Below are 22400 nucleotides of genomic sequence, written 5' to 3'. Positions count from 1 at the left end.
ATAACTTTAATAGATATATAGAGGTCTCAATATATAAATTGTTAAGATTAAGATTGCACATTTTATTTGCACGTTGCACACGTCGTGCAACGCGCATAGACTAATTTTTCCTGAAAACCAAGAAGAAAAATGTACTAAAGTTTAAACAATGAACATCCAAAACTAAAACCACAAAGAAAAATGCATAAAAAGAAAACATATATTCATATACAACCTTCTAAATGTCAAAGCAACCGTCCTAACAAGCTTAGACGCCTAAAATCCAACGGTGTACGTTTCCACTTATAAAACGGTAAACAGCTCGACCTAACAGCAATATAAGACTACTCCCACGTAAAACCCAACACAAGTATGGCCCTCATGAGAGAGACAAAGAGAAATGGGTAGGGCATAAAAAACTTAAATCTCGGTCTCGTCCAGATCCCGTCTCAAAATTTGACGGGATGTAAGTCTAAAAACACTAGACCCATCCCATTGTTTATCTACAGGACGGGCCGTGAGACTGAAATTTAAGGCCCGTCCAGTCTAGTCTTGTCCCGTATAAAAATATAGACTAATCTGAGTCGTTGGTTTCTTTAGATGTTTTGATCTCAATCTTCATTTTTTAACCCTAATCATCTCATTCAATCGCATCAGTCTTTCATTTTCTTTCAAAACGTGAATTGTAAACGTCTAAAACAACAAATCGCTCACAACCTCAATCCAGCCAAACCTCAAAACCTCAATCGAAGATGCCAACTTGAAATCCCAATCCAGCCAAACCTCAATCTCTTTTCATCTGTATAGACTAAGCTACTAGGTCGAAGAGGTTACGCCTTATTTGCAAAAGTAAAGGTGGGTGCTACTAGTTCTGTTATATGTGTGGTTTTGATATGTCTATGTTGTGCATGTGTTTGTTGGTTCCTTCAATGTACTGGTAATTAGTTGTTGCCGTTGCATGTGAGAAGCCAACTTTGTTCATGTATATATCAGCTTTGTTTATGCTTTTTGAGAAACCAACTTCTTGGCGAATGCTCTTGTAAATCTCGGGCACGGTCTCCATTCTCTAAATATCTGGCTAGGGGTCCTTTCTGAGGCTACGCAGGCTTTATATTTAGATATGATAAATATGAGAACGCTCTAGAGGTACATTGTTGTAATTTTTTTAATTTTTAAAAAGGAAGAGGCCACGTCACAAATTAACAACAATATCTAACCAGCGAAAGTAGCAACTAAAGTCTGAAAATCCACCCGTGTGCAGTGTCACTTCTCGTCGAGACGTCGAGTCTTCTAATCTTCTTCTTCTTCCACAAAGTCTTCTAGACTAGACGGCTGTTCTACTCTTCGCACTGCGACACAGCACTCCACTTCTCCTCTTTCCATTTTTTTGCTCTTCCCAGTTCTTCAATCAACTTCAGCGCCCAGGTATCTTCTCGTTAATTTTTCAATCTCAAATTGGGTTTTTCTTTCTGTTATTCTCCAATTGAGAATATCGGATTGGAGGTATAGTGGCTTTAATCATGTATTCATCTACTATCTAGTTGTATCTGCTATTTTCTGCTCTTGGTTCATTGAAAGATAAAGACCTGTAATGCATTACTCATTTGTTGTATACATCCAGAGTGGACTTGCGAAATGATTCTGGTCTTCTCCAGTAGGCAGTAGCAATTAGCAATTACTTATACGCACTTAAATTAAGGAGCAATATATAATCTGTCTTGGTGATTTAATTGGCAGGAAGCTAGATCATTATTAGGAAGATGTGAATATGGTAAAAGTTATTTTACATGTATTTGAAGTAATAGGTATTCACTCCAAACCATACTTTGTAAGGAATCATATTACTTAAAGCATGCTTGATCTGGGAGACTGATTTTCTATGTTGTCAGTGCTGGTTGTTTTTTATATAATTAATTTGATTAATTATGTAGGCCGAGAAGCAATTGCAAGCAATGGTGTAATTATTGTAACTTGTATAGAGGGTGTGTGTGTGTGTATTAGCAATCAATAAACTTCTCTTGCATCATCCATATTCTCCCACTAATTTTTCTTTTTCTTGTTTAGAAGTTAAAGCCCACCCACGGTTTGAATCCTGGATTCGCCACTGGGGGAGAGGATAAATGAAGGCGACCATGGCCATGGGCATAGGGGCAGCCAACGGCACGTTTAGAACTGATTGGGAGGATCATTCATGGAACAGGAAAACAATGTTGCCATTGCCGTATACCTATTTTCATGTAACACTACAGCCACCTCGTCATCACCAACTAATAGTATGTTCAAGCTTGGAGTCGGATGGGGCAAAAGGCTCAGGAACCACAGCCAGAGGACGCAGACTTCTTAAAATCCGTGAAGATAAGAGAAGGCGCGAGTACGAACGCCTTCACAACTATCCTGCTTGGGCCAAGTGAGTCATTCATTATTTTCTTTCTTATCTATATAATTAGTTTTTCATTTTGAAAGTACTAATTTGTTTCTTGTTGCTGACTGCTGATGAAAGAGTGTTAGAAAATGCGTGCAAAGATGATGCTGAGCTTAGAGCCCTTCTGGGAGATAGCATCGGAAACCCTGAGCTCATGAGGAAAAGGGTTGAAGAAAGAGTTCGCCAGAAGGGCAGAGACTTCCGCAAATCAAAAACTGGTTCAGTCCTTGCCTTCAAAGTCTCCTTCAGAGAGTAACCTTCTTCTTCAAATTTCCAATCCTTCCTATTTCTAGATTTTGTTCTAGAAAAAGAAGACTATTTCACACTCTTCTTGGTGTCTAACAGCTTCAATCCCCTTGATTCTTACATTTGGTTTGAATTCTTTGGATCACTGTCTGATCGTGATGTTGATCTCTTTGGAAGTGTACGTTACTCAGTCCACTTAGTTCAAAAAATCAGCCTACCAAAAATATAGATCATCTTCTGGCTTTCCTGTCGGAATAACTCTTTATTTCTGCGTAACTTGTATATAAAACTTCTGCAGGTTATTCAGTCATGGTATGTTATGGGACGCTTGGGTGCCTTTAATTCTACTAATCTGCAGGTTTGTTCACTGTTTGAGTATTTTATTATTTTCTTTTATTTTGTCCTAGTATATATGTGACTGCCACTGGCTTCTTATGCTTTACTTCAATTGCAACTGATACTTGAATTCATAGAGCAAAGGGGAGGGGAAAAAAAATATTTTGCAACTTCACTGGACATTTACACTGGTATATTCGTTTTGCGAAATATATAGCCATATTTGTTTTATCTTAATTATGGTAATAACTGGGTGAATCTCATACAAAAGAATTTTACCTAGTCAATAGCTTGCTTAAATTATGAAATAATGCAGTGATCAGGGGTCTTGTGAATTACCCAGCATTACAGCAACGGTAATGTTAACGATGTACACAACTATGCAACAACTAGTTGTCAGTATATAAGTGCCATTCTGGCTGGTTTCAGAACCCACCTCTGTCCTTGCTGAATATCCTCCTGAGGATTCAGCATCCCATCTCTTGATGTTTTGTTTTAGTATGAGATGCCTTTGACTAATATTTTGTCCTGTTACTCCCATACTACCCTGAGTTCTCTCTCAGTTTTAATGAAAGTGATCTGATTTTGTTGAGCAAAAAGAAAATGACTGCAACTTCTTGTTGTTATGACATAATCACAATGGACAAGGTTTACAAAAGTCAGAATTAGCACAATAGTGAACAGTTCATAACCTTCAAAAGATGAAATGTTTCTTATGTGCCTCCATCTGGTTTTTAATCTCATCTTACTTGAACAGTGCTTTAAATTCTGAGATTTTGGGAGGAAAAAGATTTGCCAATGGAAAATTATCATTGTTTACCCTGAGGATTTGGTGTGACCAGTACAATATATATCTGGCTTGTGATATGAATAATGAGGTTTGGAATCCAAGACCTCTTTTACCACCAAGGATTTGATATCGTGTTGGACAGCCATTTGCACTGCTTAATCTATTGGCCAGTAAACCAACAATGTAAATTAAGCTAATCTTTCCCAACACAAGAGCCTATCTATATTAACTATTAAGTCCTTTTGCTTTATACCATGTTGGTGGGATGTTTGTGCCTCATCATGTCCTTGAGTATTTGTTTCAGTGATGCAACGGTGTTTAAGAATTGAGAATGCTAATATAATTTTGATGTGGCAGTTGGCAAATTCATCTATGGAGTACAATCCCCTCTATGATGTGGATAAGGGTTTCAAAGTGATGCCATCTTCATTTCATGAGATCAGTGACATTGAGTTTCAAGATAACTGGGGTCGTGTTTGGTATGCTGCTCAGAACTTATCTGAATATTTGGTCTAAGCATTGTTCAATACTTATTTTATACGTTTGAGAACTTGCATATTAATCTATAACAGGGTAGACCTGGGTACAGCTGACTATTTTGCTGTTGATGTACTCCTCAACTGCTTGACAGTCTTAAGTTCAGAGTAAGTTTGATTAATTTTGAAGTGAAACAAAGGAATCCATTCTTACAGAGTTTCTTCAATTTGCCTGTTCTACGTGTACAGCTTGTTTATTTACTGCATTCTTCTTTGGCTTTTGTGGTGGCAGATATATAGGTATTCAGCAGATAGTTTTTGGTGGTCAGAGAATCGGCGATTGGGAAGAGGGAATGACCAACGCAGAGTATGGATATAAGTACTTCAAGATTTAAATTTTGAATTATCTAATTCCCAACTTTTTGTATTACGTTGAAAGTTTAGTAGATTAAAATCATTAAATTTAGATGACACTACATCATGAATCTATATCAAACTACAAAACCTCATTACGTCACCTATCCTTATAGTCCTGAAGAAATAACCAAGAGCATACATGATGAGGTTTTGTAGTTTGAAGCATAGCTTAGATTATTTCTATCACTCCATGTGAAAATCAGAGAATTCGTAATTTCGTTTATACGACTGAGGTTTTGTTGAAGTGTAACAATAATGATTCCAAACGCATCCAAAATCTCTTGTCTGCAAAACTGCAAATAGCGAACAGAAGAGGCCGCATCAGTGCATCTCAAATTAAAAACAAAATCCATTGCACTACCCCAAGTCCAACTCCCTCCTTGTGTCACTGCTCGTCGAGTCTTCTAATCTTTTTGTTCCAGAAAGTCTTCTAGTCTTGTTCTTCCTAAGACATTGTAGGTATGTATTTCAGTTCTTTGATTTCAGTTAGTTGTGTTTCTGCTTGGTCATTTCGGTTTGAATATTGTCATTTTAAACGAATGTCTAATAAAATCTGTATCATCTCTATCTTGTTATTCAAATTAGGCTGATAACTTCCCGCAAATTGAATCACTATTTGTAGATGAAATGATCAGTGTATGTGTGTGAATATATTAATCTATATTAATCGCAGCACAGCATCAACCTCCAACCACTATTTGCAGCAATTAAAACAATTTTGTTTCTTTAGGATTAAGGGGCATAGAGTATTTTTTTTTTTTTATCAAAAATGAACTTTCTACACAGCAAATGATCGAAAAAGACTAATAAAAATACACCATTCCAGGCCAGTACAATATGCAGATTTGGTATGAAGATGAGCATATAGTGAAGCACTGAAATTCAAGTTCAGTGTGTTGAATTTCAGTGTGTACGAGTGGAAAAGTATCTTCCCAAAATAGTGTTTGTTAATTTTGTCAAGCTCATCAGAAACACAAAACAGAAAACATAGCATGGAGATTAAACAGGAATACATGAAGTACAGCGGCTTCTATAAGGTCTCACCCTTGAAAGGATGTTGGTTTTCCAGAAGGGAAGTTTCTTGAAAGGATTACACTGAAACATGCCCAAATAAGTATCTGAGGAACTAGTAGAGAGAGCTTTCATTCGGAATTTATCAATAATCAAGAGACGGAATGCCCAAGAGTGACCTCGTTAGAACTTTACCCTTCAAATCTCACTGGGACAAAAGCCACCATGAAACACTGGTCGAATTTTTTGGGCAGCGATGGCATACCTGAATCATGAAACTTAACGACTCCATCCATAGCCAAGATATTAGCAATGCCGTTATAGACCTGGGAAACATATGGCCAACGACTAAACAAGTACCCTGCAGCAACAGCTTTAGTTCAGTCAATGACATTGCCAGCAGCACTACAGTCGAGAGACGAGTCTTTAACTTCACTTAATGGCTCATTATTATTTTCCACAACTTGGAGCAAATCTTTTTTCAGATCAAACAAAACCTAAAGAGGAGAACAAGAGTCTCTGTTGCGTGAGCTGAAATAGAGCAACAGACATTGGTGTGCAGAACCACTATGCAAAGTACAAAAAGTTCCAAGTCACTGCCACAAGCGGTAAGGAAACATGATGGAATAAATGAAGTATCTTTCCACACCTTGACACTAAAGAGAGATAATTTCCAAGTAAATTGTGCTGTTTGACCAAGCAAATGGGGAGTGCAAAACATTCAGACAGTAAATGAATTATATGGTCAAACATTCAGAGAGTCAGATACTTCAGCTTCCATCATGCTTCGTATCCAAGGCAATAAACAGATATCACCTACAATCGTTAATATCAATCTTCTTTATCCGCAGGCACCCTGTCAGCCTGATATGATCTTCATATTCATATAACTGCCCGGAGCTCTCCAGTTCGCAGATTAAATTTCCTGTGCTGTGACAAGATGGAAGGAGCTCTAACATTTTTAATTCTTGATGCCAAGCCGTCATAACTGGATTCGGTGTTTAGTTTAGTAGCATTCAGTATAGCTTGCAAGATTTGTAGGGGATCACCATGACAAACTACTAAGATCGTGCACCTGCAGATCAATCGCATTCAAGAGACAAATACAAACTCAACTAAAATACAACCAAAAAATCTATGGCTTAGTTTACTTCTTATGGATTCTATGGCTTAGTTTACTTATGGAATTTAAAGGAGTATGGCAGGGTCAAGTCATATCCAGCTAACAGATTGACTAGAGTCAAGTCTCTCCATGATATACATATCAACTTAAAATACATGAAAAAATAGAACACAAACTTTTCATTTAAGTTTCAGTTCAGTTTTTTAAGAACTTTCTGTGTTTCCAGTCAGACTATTTCATTCAAATTTCTGCAATGCCAAACTGGCTAATGATATCCAATGTGGAATATGATGAATTGATTCAGCAAGGGGCACAGTGGAGCTATTATAGATGTTGGTGTATTGAATACGAGTAAAATGTTGATAGACCAAAAAAGTTATTCATAAACTTACCCTTGAAATAGAGACTCCATAGTTACCATAGCCTCTGCAAGTCTAGATGCAACATCATCAACACTTTCTCCGCCTTCTGGCCTCATCAGAGGATCTTTCTCATCAAGTGTGCCATATATATCATTGTACTATAAGTAAAGGGAAACCAGAATTAGGATAAAGTGATAAACTCAGTAAAAGAGAATTTGAGGTGGTAGATTTAAAAACCAAGCCATACAGAAAATAATTGATTATAGTCGGTGGACAAGTTTGACCAATAACTGTTACCTACTTCATCACGAGACCCAAGCTCAAATGAAGGACCAAAGAAGCGTTCACGGAGAGTTTCCATCACCTGTAAAGTGAAAGCTACTACGTAATAAGTGCAAGAACCTGATTGACAGCTAACTTAGTATTGAACTCTGGTGCAATTAAATACACATTATATAGAACCACCCGCGCTTATGTCAAGCAGGAACTGAATGCATTTTGGTTATTGTGATCATTCTAGCCCATAAAGCAACTTCAACAGAAACCCTTTGTGGGACTGAAGTAACTGCAGCATTTTACCTTACATTGAGGACCCTCTAATTGAATGTCCAAGACAGATGCAACAATTCGAGCAGTCTGAGTTGTTCGCGAAAACGGAGAGTAACAAATGCGGACATTTGCAAGTGGTGTGCAACTTTCCTCGAGTAACTGCACAGGCAACAGACTCATCTCATATCCTAAACAACACTTGCAAATGCTTATATATTTTAGTAGGCACCCTCTGCATTGAGATATAAAACTAGTCCAAATGCTAACCACTCTTTCTCTTCTAATTTTCAAATGCAATTTACATTTCCTAACTGGTACTGGTAACACTACACTAGACCCAGTTCTATATAAAAATAAAAGAGTTGATTTTCATCAAAAAAAAAGAAAAAAACCAATAAAACTGAAAGATGAAGTATTTAAACAGAAGATTACCTTTTTGAACAAATCTGCAGCTAATTGTGCCTCATGAACACCATGTGGCGCCAATTGATATTCTGGGCGGGTACCATTTTCCTGGAAAGAATAAATATTACAGTGGGACCATTGTAAAGATAGTAAAAGATAAAAGGGAAGAAGAAGAAGAAGAGTATTACCAAGGAGGAAACAATGAGGCCCTTCTCGTTTGGAATGCTCCTGCCGTGCCTCAATACCCAGTATTTGTTTGTCATGAACGACGTCGTCTCCGCCATTTTTACCGTATCTCTACCTTATTAGTGGCTTTCACTTTCCCTTATTGATGACCAGGTCGGACCAGCAGATAGTTTACAACGAAATACGGTTTTTGGCTTTTAATAATCTCGTGAGTCGGTTTTGTGAGAAATGAATAATTTATTAATCAAGATACAAGTTTAATTACATGTTTGCGAGCCTCAAAATATACTAATAATAAAAAACATAAGTCTCAAACTCGAACAAACTAGAAATGATAAGAAACCAACAACTCGCTAATCTATAGACAGAAAGTCCAATATCTGAAAATAGAAATGTAACAATACAAACAATCTACCACATCCGCCACTCATGTGCGCTAGCATTGTAGTTTCTAACGCAACCAACAGCCGTGAGGTAGTGTAGAGTGCTAAATCGGAGTGTTGATGTCCGAGTAACTAATGCCAACCGAATCCCTATTTGTGTAGAACACAAGAGAAGCTCCCTTAAAACAGCTTTGTATATTCCATCATCAAAACCCAAGCCGTGAAGTAACTGAGGCTGACAAGAGAAGAACAAAGAAACAAACCAAAGAACAAGAACAAAGAAAATGGGAGGTGATGCACCACATGTGAGCACCCATGATCCAAAAGGTAAGTGTGAAGTTGCACTTTAAGCATGCAGACACATAAACTCTCATGAAGATTTACGACGGTAGTTGAACGATTGTTTGGGTGTGGGGTGACCAAAAATCTAGAAAAAGATGTGGTTGATCGACAATGATGTGCGGAACCGAGTCCTCCTGTCCTAGACAAAACCAATAGAATTTATATAAAAAAAAAAATACACCACATTGGTGACATGGCCCTGAAACTCATGCTGGAAATACCTTGAAGAAGTGGTGAAATGCATGGAAATTTAAGACACATACCTCGGTCCAAAATGATAATCTTCTGAACCTGTGCTCGTGGACAAATCAAAATTTGTTCACCCGGAGCCCTCATGCCTCATCTTCCTCACATTCGTCTATAAAATCCACCTCATGAAAATTGCTCCATTTCTCTCCAAAAAAAATTTGCACCAATCATCTGATCCTAGTTTATCCAAAACATATAAAAGGCACTAAAACACTGATGAAACGCAGAGACAAAGTACAAAGAGGAGGAGATGAGCTCACAGCTCTTACCACTCACACCTCTCCTCTCCATAACCAACACCAAAACACTACCACCAACAATATCAACTAAACTCCCAACACCAAAATCAACCTCAACATTGCTTTCCCAAACAAGTGAAAGAACCCACCATATCCCATCTCATGTCTACACCCACCCCACCGCCATCCTCCTCGAGCTCTGCACTTCCATGAGAGAGCTCCACCAAATCTTCCCCCTCATAATCAAGAACGGCCTCTACACCGAGCACTACTTCCACACCAAGCTCCTCAGCCTCTTCTGCAAATACAACAGCCCAGCTGAAGCCCACCGCGTTTTCGACTCCGTCGGGGACGACAAGCTCGACGTTTTCTACCACACTCTTCTCAAAGGCTACGCCAAGAGCTCCTCTCTAGCCGACGCCATTTCCTTCTTCTGCCGATTGAAGCGCGACGGGGTTGCCCCTGTTGTGTATAACTTCACATACTTGCTCAAGGCCTGCGGCGACAATGCTGATCTCAGGAGGGGGAAGGAGATTCATGGCTCATTGATTACCAACGGATTCGGGACTAATCTGTTTTCGATGACCGGAGTTGTTAACCTGTATGCGAAATGCAGGCAGATTGATGATGCATATAAGATGTTTGATAGAATGCCTGAGAGGGACTTGGTGTCTTGGAACACTATTGTTGCGGCTTATGCGCAAAATGGGTTCGCCAGGAGAGCTTTGGAGTTGGTTATAAGGATGCAGGAGGAAGGCCAGAGGCCTGATTCCATCACATTGGTCACTGCATTGCCTGCTGTTGCGGATTTCGGGTCGTTGCTGATCGGGAAGTCGGTTCATGCCTATGTGATAAGAGCCAGTTTTGAGTCACTTGTGAACGTTTCTACGGCCCTGCTAGATATGTATTCGAAATGTGGGTCTGTGGCCATTGCTCGGTCGATTTTCAACAGGATGAATCACAAGACTGTTGTTTCCTGGAATTCCATGATAGATGGGTATGTGCAAAATGAAGATCCTGAGGAAGCAATGGTGATTTTCCAGAAGATGTTGGATGAAGGCTTTGAACCGACGAATGTTACTATTATGGAGGCTTTACATGCTTGTGCTGATTTGGGAGATCTTGAGAGGGGAAAGTTCGTGCATAAATTATTGGATCAACTGAACCTTGGATATGATGTCTCGGTTGTGAATTCTTTGATATCCATGTATTCCAAGTGTAAGAGAGTTGATATCGCTGCAAAGTTGTTTAGAGGCTTAAAGGGTAAGACCATCGTCTCATGGAATGCCATGATATTAGGTTTTGCACAGAATGGGCGCGTCAGCGAGGCTTTAAGTCACTTCTGTGAGATGCAGTCTCAGAATATAAAGCCGGATTCATTTACAATGGTGAGTGTAATTCCAGCTCTTGCAGAGTTATCAGTTACACGTCAGGCTAAGTGGATTCATGGACTTGTTGTAAGAAAGTGTTTTGACAAAAATGTTTTTGTGATGACTGCTCTTGTTGATATGTACGCAAAATGTGGAGCTGTCCACACTGCAAGAAAACTTTTTGACATGATGGATGACCGACATGTGACAACATGGAACAGTATGATCGATGGTTATGGAACAAACGGGCTTGGAAAGGCTGCTGTGGAACTGTTCAACGAAATGAAGAAAGGAAAAATAAAGCCAAATGATATAACATTTCTATGTGTGATATCTGCTTGCTCTCATGCAGGTTTAGTGGAAGACGGTCTTCAATTATTTGAAAGCATGAAGGATGACTTTGGCTTGGAGCCAGCAATGGATCACTATGGTGCCATGGTTGATCTTCTTGGTCGAGCTGGCCGACTAAATGAGGCGTGGGATTTTATTCAAAAGATGCCTATGGAACCTGGCATTACAGTCTTCGGCGCAATGTTAGGAGCTTGCAGAATTCATAAAAATGTTGAATTGGGGGAAAAGGCAGCAGATAGAATATTTGAGTTGAACCCTATTGAAGGTGGATACCATGTTTTGCTTGCTAACATATATTATGCAGCTTCAATGTGGGACAAAGTGGCCAAAGTACGAACAATAATGGAGAAGACAGGGCTCAAGAAAACTCCAGGCTGCAGTTTAGTGGAATTAAAGAACCAGGTTCACACTTTCTATTCCGGAAGTACAAGCCATCCCCAATCCAAGAGAATATATACTTATTTGGAGACACTGGGAGATAAGATCAAGGCTGCTGGTTATGTGCCGGACACAAATTCAATTCATGATGTGGAAGATGATGTCAAGGAGCAACTGCTAAATAGCCATAGTGAGAAGCTGGCAATTGCATTCGGACTCTTGAATACTACCGCAGGTACAACAATACACATTCGAAAGAACCTACGAGTTTGTGGTGATTGCCACAATGCAACCAAGTACATTTCACTAGTGACTGGAAGGGAAATCATAGTGCGTGATATGCATCGGTTCCATCATTTCAAGAATGGCACTTGCTCATGTGGAGATTATTGGTGATTGTGCGTTCACACCATTTTGGTTCTTGGGAGCTGCATATTGGTTTTTCAGGATGTGGGCTGTAGAAAAATTTTGAGTGTCATTGAATCATGGAAAAGCAAAGCTTACAATATGTGATGCACAATTGCACATTGGAGGTTGATGCAGTCGGTGTATACTTGGTCATTATTAGTATGTATGTAAGATTGAAGATTATTAGAGTAAGAAGAGATACTCAATTTTTGCACTGGTTAGAAGAAAGAGTTTCATTTTCTTGTTTTTATGTACTAGAATTATATATGATTTCTCCTTTTTTTGGTTACACATATTCCTTTTGAATCATAAGGTTCAATTTAGCAATCGGATTTTCCAATTGCTGAGATTTTTTTTTCTTTCATAGGAAAGGGAACTTGTAATCTCTATCACTCACTCATAATTTGTGGAATGGATTTGTGATGTTCGCAAGCAGTCTTGAACATGAGCATATAAACAATGCTGTATATGTATGTGTTCTCTTTGTATCATCTTGTCATTGATCAAACAAATTTTATAGATCAATCTAGAATGAACATCACAATAACCTATAAACTTGAGGTAGAGTGTAGATAAGAGTTGTATGTTTATATAAAATGAAATTATATAATAACACAACTCATGTTAACATTATGCCTCAAGTTAATGCATAAATGTCAATCATGCCTCATTTGTCATGTAATTTGTTAAATACCTGATCAAATGGAAATCGAATCATTGCACTGTCCAAATTCACTTCAATGAAGCATCGCTTCATCTCCACGTGCTTAGTTTAAGAACTTTTAGGGTTTTTCGTGCCTCTACTATTTTATTTTCTTAGTCTCATTCTGTGTGTGTATATATAGAAATCTATATAACGTAAAACAAAATTATATGTCTCTCATTTTCTTTTATTCCAACCTCTAAATTACAGTTCATTCTCATTTTCGTTATCAAAAGTTATTTCTTGTCAAAAAAATTACAGTTCATTCTCTTTTTTCATGACATGCACCGTAAGCTCTAAAGAATGGAAAAAATTGTATATAGATAGACTTTGCCAAAATATAGAAAAGAGGGAAACAAATAAACAATAGAAAATTGAACCAATGGTCCGTATGAAACAAAGGGTCCCCCAGCCCAACAGTGAGTGGTAGAGATAGGAATTTCAAGCAAGATGAAATGTCAGATTGGTCATTTCGCAAAACCCTGGAAGCCCTCCGAGTATAAAATAGAGAGTCGACTTTGGGGTTTTAGGGTTTTCAGCCGAGACGACGCAACCTCTCTTTTTTTTCTCAGAACCTCCTCGGAATCTAGCCATGACTGCCCAGACCCAGGAAGAGCTCCTCGCTGCCCATCTCGAACAGCAAACCATCGATGTAAGCTTCATCTCTTCTCTCAAAGCTTCAACGGTTTTCTTACTGTAGAAATTGGATTACAAGTTTCAGATTTGTTTGTGTTTATTGATTTGGTTGTCTTTTTATACTTTAGGCCACTAGTTACTCAATTTCTGGACTGATTCACTGAATCGAAGTATTTTTAATTTCAAGCACGAATTTTTGTTTTTTTTAATGATATTTTCAAGTAAATAAATTTATCGATAAGAAAGATCAATTTTATGGTTGCAATATTGTGATTGTCTCCGTGTTATTGTAATGCTTGGGCTTGAACATTTGAATATGCGGTTGCAGTTAACTTACAGATGTAAGATTTTGAGATAGATTGTAATGTGATACTTTTTTTGTTTTTTTTTTTGGTCAGCCTGATCAGCCTACAGTTGAGGAGGAAGATGACGACGACGAAGATGAGGATGACGATGATGACAAGGATGATGATGAAGTTGAGGGTAAGTTCAGTTTTAAGTTTGTGGCGATTTCCATTCTCTCTGTTTTCTTGCCTTCTTATCCTTGATTTAAGAAATATGTGTACCTCTTTTTTTCTAGTTTGCCTCCCACTCTCAAATTTTTTTCAGTTTGCTTGGCACTAGGACAATTAGTTTGCCTGGCTTTACTCAAAAAATAGCATCTCTTAGATAACAATTTGGAAGACCACTCAGATTGTGATTTCCCAGGGAATGAATGGGGTTAGCTTCCTGTTATCTAACTGCCTTGTTTTTTTTTTTAATATGTGTTATTTGTGTTGGCATAAATGTCTTTCAATTTAGCTTATGAGTTTCAACTAAAGCCACAATACTTAATATTTTTAGTTTCATATGTCATGGTTAAAATAAGAATCAAATTGAATGATCAGTTTGATTAGAACTTGTTGTTTTTGAACCCACCATGGGCATATAGACCGGAATGAACACACTTGCCCTTGTTTGACAATATTTTCTAACCATTTTTTTTTGGTTGTAGGACAAGATGGGGAAGCGAGTGGCAGGTCAAAGCAAAGTAGAAGTGAAAAGAAAAGCCGCAAAGCGATGCTCAAGCTAGGAATGAAATCTATTCCTGGAGTTAGCCGGGTCACAGTCAAAAAGAGCAAGAATGTTAGTTCATTTTCTACTGTTGCACACTTCATTAGCAAATATTAACTATTTGTGATAGTATATGGGTTGTTTGCTGACATTCTATATTTTTCAGATCTTATTTGTGATATCCAAACCGGATGTTTTCAAGAGCCCAACTTCAGACACCTATGTTATCTTTGGTGAGGCAAAGATTGAGGATTTGAGCTCGCAACTGCAGACTCAGGCTGCAGAGCAGTTTAAGGCTCCTGATCTCAGTCATGTGATTTCCAAACCAGAGACCTCAGCCATATCCCAGGACGATGAAGATGTCGATGAGACCGGAGTAGAGCCCAAGGACATTGAGTTGGTGATGACACAAGCAGGAGTCTCTAGACCAAAGGCTGTAAAGGCACTGAAGGCTGCTGATGGAGACATTGTTTCTGCTATCATGGAACTTACCAACTGAAGTGTCCTTAGAACTGTTTTCTAGTATGTTATCCATTATTATGCTCTTCTTTATTATGGTTTCAGATCATGTGTGCTGGATGTTTGTCCAGATATTTCCAATTTTAGTCTTTTTGTCAAACTTGTTGTGTCAGTGACAAACTGAGAATTTCTTAAGCTAATTAAGTTCTTTCAAGTTAAGTGGCGGTATTTTTGAAATTTGGTATGTTTATTTGAGAACAATTGCAACTTGCTCTGCTATGGTGCTCCCAAAAGCTATTTCATGAGACTTGTCTGAAATCTCGAGTCCTGTCATGTATAGCAGGTACATACTAGTGATACTACACCTGCAATTTGAAACCTTTCAGCAAAAGAACATTCAACACTTTTAAAACATTTGACAAACAATCGTTCACCTTTCTTGCATTAATCTTGTTTTCAACGGTTGAAATTTTTGCTTAGGTGTACGGAAACATGGTTCAAACGCCACACGAATCAATTCAACATAAAAGATGAACTATTGCTCCCTATGATCAACTTCGAAATACATTTTTGAACTCGAATCAAGTCGTGAGTGCCCGAGCAGTAGGGTCTGCATTCAATTTCTGTATTTATATAATCAAAATTGAAGCAGTATAATAAATACTGATCTGCAATTTCTGTGCACAACACTCCCCATTTCCCATACAAAGAGTAGTACTAACCCTGAGGCCTGAGGAATAAAGCTTTGACCCATTACAAGAATTCATAGTCTCATACTGGAAGCAGCAGTATTTGAATTATCATTGTGACCTAGAAATGTAGGCAGATCTTTCAGTAAATCTCCCGTTTAACATTAAGTGTCCAGATCATTTTTTCACCCCTACAACCAAAAAAATGTGGCGGAGTTTTATTAATTTTAGCAACTATATATCATCAAGGAGTCTATGAAGCAGGCCTACAATGCAACCTTCATTAGTAATCACATACATGTACTTCGATCGAGCAAAGTAAAATTAGACATAAAAGCAAAGTAAAATTCGACAAAGTGCAGCACAAATTATTCTCTCTGTTTTTTTTGGTAAATGAATGGATGTATAGAAGAAACCAGGCTTCAATAAACAAAGCCGTGCAATTCAACAACAAAAAACAGTAGCTAATAAAGGTAATAAAGCAACAACCTCAGAAAAGAGGGAACAAAAAGCTAGAACAGACAAGTTTAAAGGTGCTAGCATGTATTACAAATATCCAAGGTACATCAAACATCTTCAGCACAAACTTATGGAGAGTAAGGTTCATAGAGCTCTTAGTTGATCCTTTATCAATAAACACTACAGATTAAACTCCATATCTTTGCTGTTAAGTAATGGTCTGCAAAACCATGAGTCAAAAGTGAATTTTCTCAATTGGTATACTCTCAGCTATATTCCTGCCTTCCTTACAGAATCCTTGGGTCATAAGAGTGATGATGAAAAGAGAATTTTATTAAAAGATGGTGTTTGCTCTTATACAAAGGATAAGGCACAAGCATTTACATGATCAGATTTTCTCTGCTATAGACATGCAAGTTAATCTAGGCCGAATATAGGTGGAAGAAGTACTTAAGAAATAGTGAGGATATCTTCCCAGGTTCCATACTTGGAACTGAAGCTTCCTCCCCCGTTCTGTTGTGCACATTCACAGACAACCTCTCGGGCGCATGTATCCCATACCGTTGCTATATCCCCAACAGATAAGGGCTCCTTTAGGGTCCGGAGAGAGCGACTTACCTTTGACATGACTTTTGCTGAGAGATCCTCCAGCTCATCCCCGACTTCCATTGTCAACTTGTCCAAAAATATAGGAGAGCAGAATGGATAATTTGCAGGCACAAGCAATCTGAATGAAAACATTTGAGATGACATCAAATCAGGACTGACGGACACGCCAACGAAGGAGCACCTGACAATGGTTCCTTCACCATCCTTAACTAATGCAACAGTCTCTTGGTCACTGATATCTAGTACAGTGTCTATTAGTTGTAGGTTGATTTCTCTAATTTCCTCTAAGAGGGTTTGGTGCACCCCAAGCCTAGGCCTTTTCATCATATGACATATCCCACTTTCTGAATCAGCATCAATAGTTGGCAATGCACTTCTCGGGCGCTTCATTTCCATCCTATCATACAGTACTGAAGCATTGTCTGAAGCAGAACCAGCTAGTGCTTTATATGACATGGAGTTTACCACCTTGATTAATTTCTGAATAGGCTGCACCTGATAAGAATTTACTATGGACTTGTCACAATGACTGTCATCATTGGTCTTTTCAAGTAAAGGAGTACTTAATGATGGGGCTTCTGGCGCACCTCCTACTTGTTCATCTCCAATATTTCCCACACTTGAATGGGATGCTGTATCTGGCATAGGTCTCTCCGAGTCCACTGGCATAGGTGATGTAGCCTTGGGAGCCAAAGAAGAAAATCTAGAGGGTGAGGTTATTGAGTTCAAAGGATTTCTAGATTCACGTAGACGAATTGGGAGACTGTTCTTTTCACTTTGAGAAGTATGTCTAGGAACTTGCTGACCTGAAGAAATATGATTTTTCGGCAAAGGATTAGGAAACGCTTCAGAATGCAACTTCACAGGTCGGTGATTCTGCTGCAGTAATTGCTGTTTTGATTTTTGAGTCTGCACATCCTGCTGTTGGAGGTGCACATCTTTAGGTACACTAAATCTTGACTCAAAAGTATTCGCATCTGATTGTGGTCCATGAATGGGGCTTTTGACATTTTGTTGTAGGGGGCCGCATGTAGGCATTGTTAAGTTTCTGGAGAGACTTGTTTGATCTGAATCCTTTTTGGTCAAATTTCTCTGCAAAATTTTTGTGCCATGTTGCAGGATGGGAGGTTCAGAACAGTTCATCAAGTTTGTCACATTTCTCTGCTGCATCTTTGTTTCAAGACATTCTATGTTCACTCTCTGCGGTGGTGGCTTCTTTTTGCCTTGCTTGGTCTGAGCTTGAGGAGTCTGAGAATCAAGTTGCACAGATTGACGCATGGGGTGAACATTAAAACAAGTTTTTTCATGCTCTTGAGAGGATGAGACAGGCTTTTGGTCTATAAATCGGTTTAAAATATTCCTGATTTTGTTCTCAAGTAGACCCAAGTGCTCCTCAGTAATACGTGTAATGTTGCTTTCTGCCCTATTTAGTATCTCAAGGATATGCTTGACCGTCTGATACCATCTCTTTACTTCTTCAAGTTTGCTGATATTGTGTTTGTCTAGGTTCTGGAGACAATATGTGAGCCTTTGAAAGATAACTGTTAGTGGTCTCGCATACTTGGTTTTTAATATTTGGACCTTTCGATAGATCTCCCCTTCTTCCCTTAATAATGTGGAAGCTGGCATTCCTGTCATTTGATGCGTTTGCTGCCCATATTGTTCTACTTGGGTTCGCTGCCTTTGCGTCTTCTCAACCTGTGAAGTATTCATCTGCCTTTCAAGAGTTTGTTGCTGTGTAGAGAAAATGCTTCTTTGGCTCAATTGCGCATGATGTGGACCTGGAAGATTTACATTCTGTCCATGTAACTTCTGTTCAAGGGTTTGTTGCTGTGTAGAGAAAATCCTTCTTTGGCTCAATTGCTCATGATGTGGACCTGAAAGATTTACATTATGTCCATGTAACTTCTGTTGTGCATGATTCTGCTGGTATGCTAACATGTGTCGTTGCTGCGCTAAGTCGAAGCCAGGTGACTGATTCTGTTGTAGATTGGCAGCAGCTAATCTTCTCCTCATCACATCATGCTTCTGCGATTGCATTAGTAGACTCTGTGGAGTTGATGAGACATTGTGATGAATATGAGGAGCATGTTGTGGTGGGTTTATTTGCCTAAAGGTTACCTGTGGATGATTGTTAATCCCAGATTGTGATGTCTGATGAAAAGAAGACATCTGATGATTCTGCTGGATATCAGAAGACGGAACCTGCGTGACAGATTATTGAGAGCAGCAGGTTTTAAGGGTTTTTGCTGGTAGTTTCCCAGGTGCTGCGATATAAATAGCTTTTTTTTGGGCAGGGTTTCCTAAATAATAGTGGATTTACTGATTCCTAGACCAAAAGGGTAAAAGGACTAGAGCACTGGTTTTGCACTTTAGTTGAGGATTTCCTGAGGGCCTTTCCTGATGCAGGAAGGGTTTTGCAGTCTGCAAAGATCTCCCCATGCTGGTAGGACTGACACGTGGAATTTCTTTGTTAATTTAAAATTTTTATTTTTGGTCTGAAATTTTCTTTTTGTTGTTGAAAGAATTTCTCAACAAATTTTAGGATAGAGAGAGAAAGAGAATTTCGTAGGATGCTTAGAACCGATAGAGAGTTGTTTCCAATGGATTGTGACAAAGTATAATGAGTATTCGATAAATTCATGGCCGGCCTTAAGGCAAGACCAGCAAGACTTGTGCCTAAGGCCTCCCACAAGGCCACAATCATAGGGCCTCCAAGTTTAAAACTTTCACGCATAACTTGTATTCAAATTATTATTTCAACTGATTTTTACCATAAATAAATAAATGTGACAATGTCCATTAGCTTTAATTTTAAGAATTTTGTTCCTACCAACAAAATAAAAGAATCTACTTTAATTATCAGATTTTATCTGTATTTGCATATACTTCTTTCCATTTTGTGAGTTCAATTTGATACCTAATTAACTTGTTAACAAAAAAGTGATCAACTTCCTTCCATTATGAATGTTTGACTCTTGAATTTTAATTAATTGGTTAATGAAAATTATCATAAAAATTAATTTATATTTTTCACATCTAGGGCCTCGACAAGCACAAGGTCGGCCCTGGATAAATTAATAATCTCGATTAAAGAATAAATATCTCTAGTCCCATCAGTTGCGGCTCAATTTGGAGCAGTGAAGGATCAGATGGATGAGTCACCTGTTGAGGCTTTGGTTACCTCGTCTTCATCAGGGGAGACCCCTTCTGCGTAAGGTGGTTCTGACTTATGGAATAAGTTAGGTTCTCCTAAACAGGTTACTAGTTTTTTGGATATTTGAGGTTACATTCTATGGTTTTTTAATAGGGTTGTCACTTGGTCGGTTCAAATAAGTTATATGTATTACCAATTTCAAAACCAAAGTTTTCGGTTTAATATTTGAGCTAGCAATTACCATCCTGTTCTAGGATATTCTCTATGTGTGTCTTGGCCTTATGCCAATAGGATATGTAGTTTGACTAGATCTATGTATTCATATCCTTACCATATTGGTACTATGTAATTCCCTATATAAAAGGCTCCTATTAATGAATAAGATGATGATTCTCTTGCTATCTCTTTGTCTCTACACTTTATCCTTCATCACGTTATCATGCACTTTGTTCTAACCCTAAAGCCAATAGCCCACCATTTGTTTTCCAAACCCTAAAATCGGGCAGTCTTGTTTTTTCCGATTTCCGACCAAAATTCCGACTGCCCTCCGTCGGAATTTTATATCCCCAGAAAGCTCTCTCCGTCTCGGATCCAACGCCGCCGGCCTCACCTTGAGAACCGGCCGGAAAGTCTCCGAACCGGCCGCGGGAAAATTCCAGACCGCCGCCGCTACCGACCACCGGTTCATCACCTTTCCTTGCTCCGATCAACCTGAATTTTTGACAGCAGCTTCCTCATCCAGAGCTGCTCCTTCTGTCAAATTTTCAGCCCCAAATTTGATTTCTCCTCTCGGCAGCCTCTAGAAACCAAAGATTTCAAGATTGCTCGTCTTCCAAGGAAACCAGAAAGGTATGTTTTGAAACCTTAAACTTTTCCAAGTTCAATAACTCGGGGAGGATAAAATCCTTTCCTCCCTTCTCCATCTCCATTCTATGCTTGGGATTTTGTGCGTGCAGGTACCCAAAAATCCCGAAATTTTATTCGCGGGTCAAGAGTGTGTTTGATCACTCTTGTTTCCTTGTCCGGGTTGTGTATGATCAACCCCGACCTATCACCGGATTGTGTTTGATCAATCCGAGGCCTTTTTCCGAATTGTGTTTGATCAATTCGCGGCTTTTCCGGATTGTGTATGATCAATCCGAAGGACAAACCATTAACAACATCGTTTGTGACCTCTATCGAGTCTCATAACAGCTTGGTTTTGTATGCAAGAGCAATGTAACATTCTGCTCCTTTGCGTTTTGACGTACTAGATGCCTAAGGCGGATCTTCGCTTGCTATTTGTGGAACCTTTCATTGGAAAGGATTAAACCACATGTTTTGACCCCCAGGCTAACAAGCCTAGATGCCGAGATTTCACATCTCATGTGCTCAAAGTCTTTGACGCGCCACATAGACAAAAGCCTTCAATGGCAATCTGTGCAAAAAGTAATGACCACAAAGTACTGTGGAATGCACTCATGGAGCGTTTCTCGAAACGTTCATATAACTCTACTTGTTGAGTTATTAGTCAAGTGGATTGCTTACCACCTTAATTGACTACATATTGTCGATGATCTTTTGTGGCATCATGATCCATAACCTTTAGCGGATTCGATCATCATCAAGTTTTCTAGGTCCTCCAAGTTGGTGTGGAATTACCAACGAGACTTGATTTTGATCATACAAACAGGAATTGTATATACGCTAATGTGATAAACTTATTTAGGATTATCCCCTAATGTGGGGACAACAATATGGGTCATGGCAACGGCAGAAAACGTCGTGTCGATGTCTAGAAAATAGGGGGAGGTGTTGCCGGCTCTAATAGCGACACTCCCGGTCTAGACACCATTTTGTCAAAACTACTCACGTCAGCTCATGACATTAATGCAACCGTTATGGATCTTCGGATCACTGGTTCAAGATTGTCAAGTTCCTTTAAATTGTGAATGCATACAAAAAGGTATGGAAAATCAATATGAGGACAAGAACGTCATCCTCATGATCGCGAATTTCAAAGATTCGGATCCTGCTCTAGCTACCTATGACTTTGATGTCATCGGCTAGACATTGATTTTCGTTCCAAGCTATATGTATTAAGGCGTTGTATCGACGTCCCTCGTCTATTTGAGACCTCGATGTACTCACATTAGCAATAATGAATGCCTTGAGAATTTTTTCAAAGTGAAACTATTCTCCTCTTATGGTTCATATTGATTTACAATCAAGATGTACACTTACATCGTCCTTAGAAACATGGCATATTGTGCCGATTTTGGTCCCTTCCTTTGAAGGTGACTCATGGCACTGCATCCTCAAGGAGGATCGCCCACGTGTTTCCGGTTAAGTCTTCTACCCTATAGCGGATTTTTCATCACCAATTGTTCAACTAGGCTCATCCAAGCTCAGTGTGATGACTTAGAATTGTCCGAAATTAAGGAGATAATGGTTTTAAGTGTGCCTCGCACTACCGACTCTCCACGGACATGCCTGGTCATACTGACTTGGAGTTACCGAAAGCTTTTGATTTTGGATCCCCCTACGCTATTAAACCAATTGCCGTCTTGCAAAAGACGTTGAAGACTTATCAAAGCTGGAAAATTATCATCATGATCGGATCCTCTAGGTCCT

The 22400-nt window shown here is 38.9% G+C and overlaps 4 protein-coding genes across 4 annotated transcripts; 3 read left to right on the top strand and 1 right to left on the bottom strand.

The window, feature by feature from the left end:
* Window positions 1-1239: 1239 nt before the first annotated feature.
* On the top strand, window positions 1240-4883 carry LOC101303640. Its single transcript, XM_004306428.1, has 8 exons — window positions 1240-1404; window positions 2044-2386; window positions 2480-2653; window positions 2747-2825; window positions 2946-3005; window positions 4131-4252; window positions 4346-4417; window positions 4542-4883. Exons 2-8 carry the CDS (start codon window positions 2100-2102, stop codon window positions 4642-4644), a joined length of 897 nt encoding a protein of 298 aa, XP_004306476.1. The 5' UTR covers window positions 1240-1404; window positions 2044-2099; the 3' UTR covers window positions 4645-4883.
* Window positions 4884-6559: 1676 nt separating this feature from the next.
* Window positions 6560-8400, bottom strand: LOC101303357. The gene is made up of 6 exons (XM_004306427.1): window positions 8305-8400; window positions 8144-8224; window positions 7742-7870; window positions 7464-7526; window positions 7193-7320; window positions 6560-6752 (listed from the first exon to the last, which is right to left on the bottom strand). Exons 1-6 carry the CDS (start codon window positions 8398-8400, stop codon window positions 6560-6562), a joined length of 690 nt encoding a protein of 229 aa, XP_004306475.1.
* Window positions 8401-9526: 1126 nt separating this feature from the next.
* LOC101304230 (pentatricopeptide repeat-containing protein At1g11290-like) lies at window positions 9527-12424 on the top strand. Its single transcript, XM_004308149.1, has one exon. It carries the CDS (start codon window positions 9527-9529, stop codon window positions 12008-12010), a length of 2484 nt encoding a protein of 827 aa, XP_004308197.1. The 3' UTR covers window positions 12011-12424.
* Window positions 12425-13260: 836 nt separating this feature from the next.
* LOC101303061 (nascent polypeptide-associated complex subunit alpha-like protein-like) lies at window positions 13261-15260 on the top strand. Its single transcript, XM_004306426.1, has 4 exons — window positions 13261-13377; window positions 13760-13844; window positions 14362-14486; window positions 14581-15260. Exons 1-4 carry the CDS (start codon window positions 13318-13320, stop codon window positions 14911-14913), a joined length of 603 nt encoding a protein of 200 aa, XP_004306474.1. The 5' UTR covers window positions 13261-13317; the 3' UTR covers window positions 14914-15260.
* The last annotated feature ends 7140 nt before the right edge of the window (window positions 15261-22400 follow it).

Source organism: Fragaria vesca, linkage group LG7, assembly GCF_000184155.1.
Source record: "Fragaria vesca subsp. vesca linkage group LG7, FraVesHawaii_1.0, whole genome shotgun sequence".
NCBI classification, from domain to species: Eukaryota; Viridiplantae; Streptophyta; class Magnoliopsida; order Rosales; family Rosaceae; genus Fragaria; species Fragaria vesca.
This window is presented reverse-complemented; position numbering and strand designations above follow the sequence as displayed.

Bases quoted from the DNA above. Each gene is read 5' to 3' on its own strand.
- LOC101303640 (XM_004306428.1), top strand. From the start codon at position 2,100: ATGAAGGCGACCATGGCCATGGGCATAGGGGCAGCCAACGGCACGTTT. The intron at 2,826-2,945 runs GTACGTTACTCA...AAACTTCTGCAG, and splicing joins ATGTTGATCTCTTTGGAAGT to GTTATTCAGTCATGGTATGT. The intron at 4,418-4,541 runs GTAAGTTTGATT...TTGTGGTGGCAG, and splicing joins TTGACAGTCTTAAGTTCAGA to ATATATAGGTATTCAGCAGA.
- LOC101303357 (XM_004306427.1), bottom strand. From the start codon at position 8,400: ATGGCGGAGACGACGTCGTTCATGACAAACAAATACTGGGTATTGAGG. The intron at 7,871-8,143 runs GTAATCTTCTGT...TTGCCTGTGCAG, and splicing joins CTGCAGATTTGTTCAAAAAG to TTACTCGAGGAAAGTTGCAC. The intron at 7,321-7,463 runs GTAGGTAACAGT...CTTTACTTATAG, and splicing joins AGCTTGGGTCTCGTGATGAA to TACAATGATATATATGGCAC.
- LOC101304230 (XM_004308149.1), top strand. From the start codon at position 9,527: ATGAGCTCACAGCTCTTACCACTCACACCTCTCCTCTCCATAACCAAC.
- LOC101303061 (XM_004306426.1), top strand. From the start codon at position 13,318: ATGACTGCCCAGACCCAGGAAGAGCTCCTCGCTGCCCATCTCGAACAG. The intron at 13,845-14,361 runs GTAAGTTCAGTT...TTGTAGGACAAG, and splicing joins GGATGATGATGAAGTTGAGG to ATGGGGAAGCGAGTGGCAGG. The intron at 14,487-14,580 runs GTTAGTTCATTT...TATATTTTTCAG, and splicing joins CAGTCAAAAAGAGCAAGAAT to ATCTTATTTGTGATATCCAA.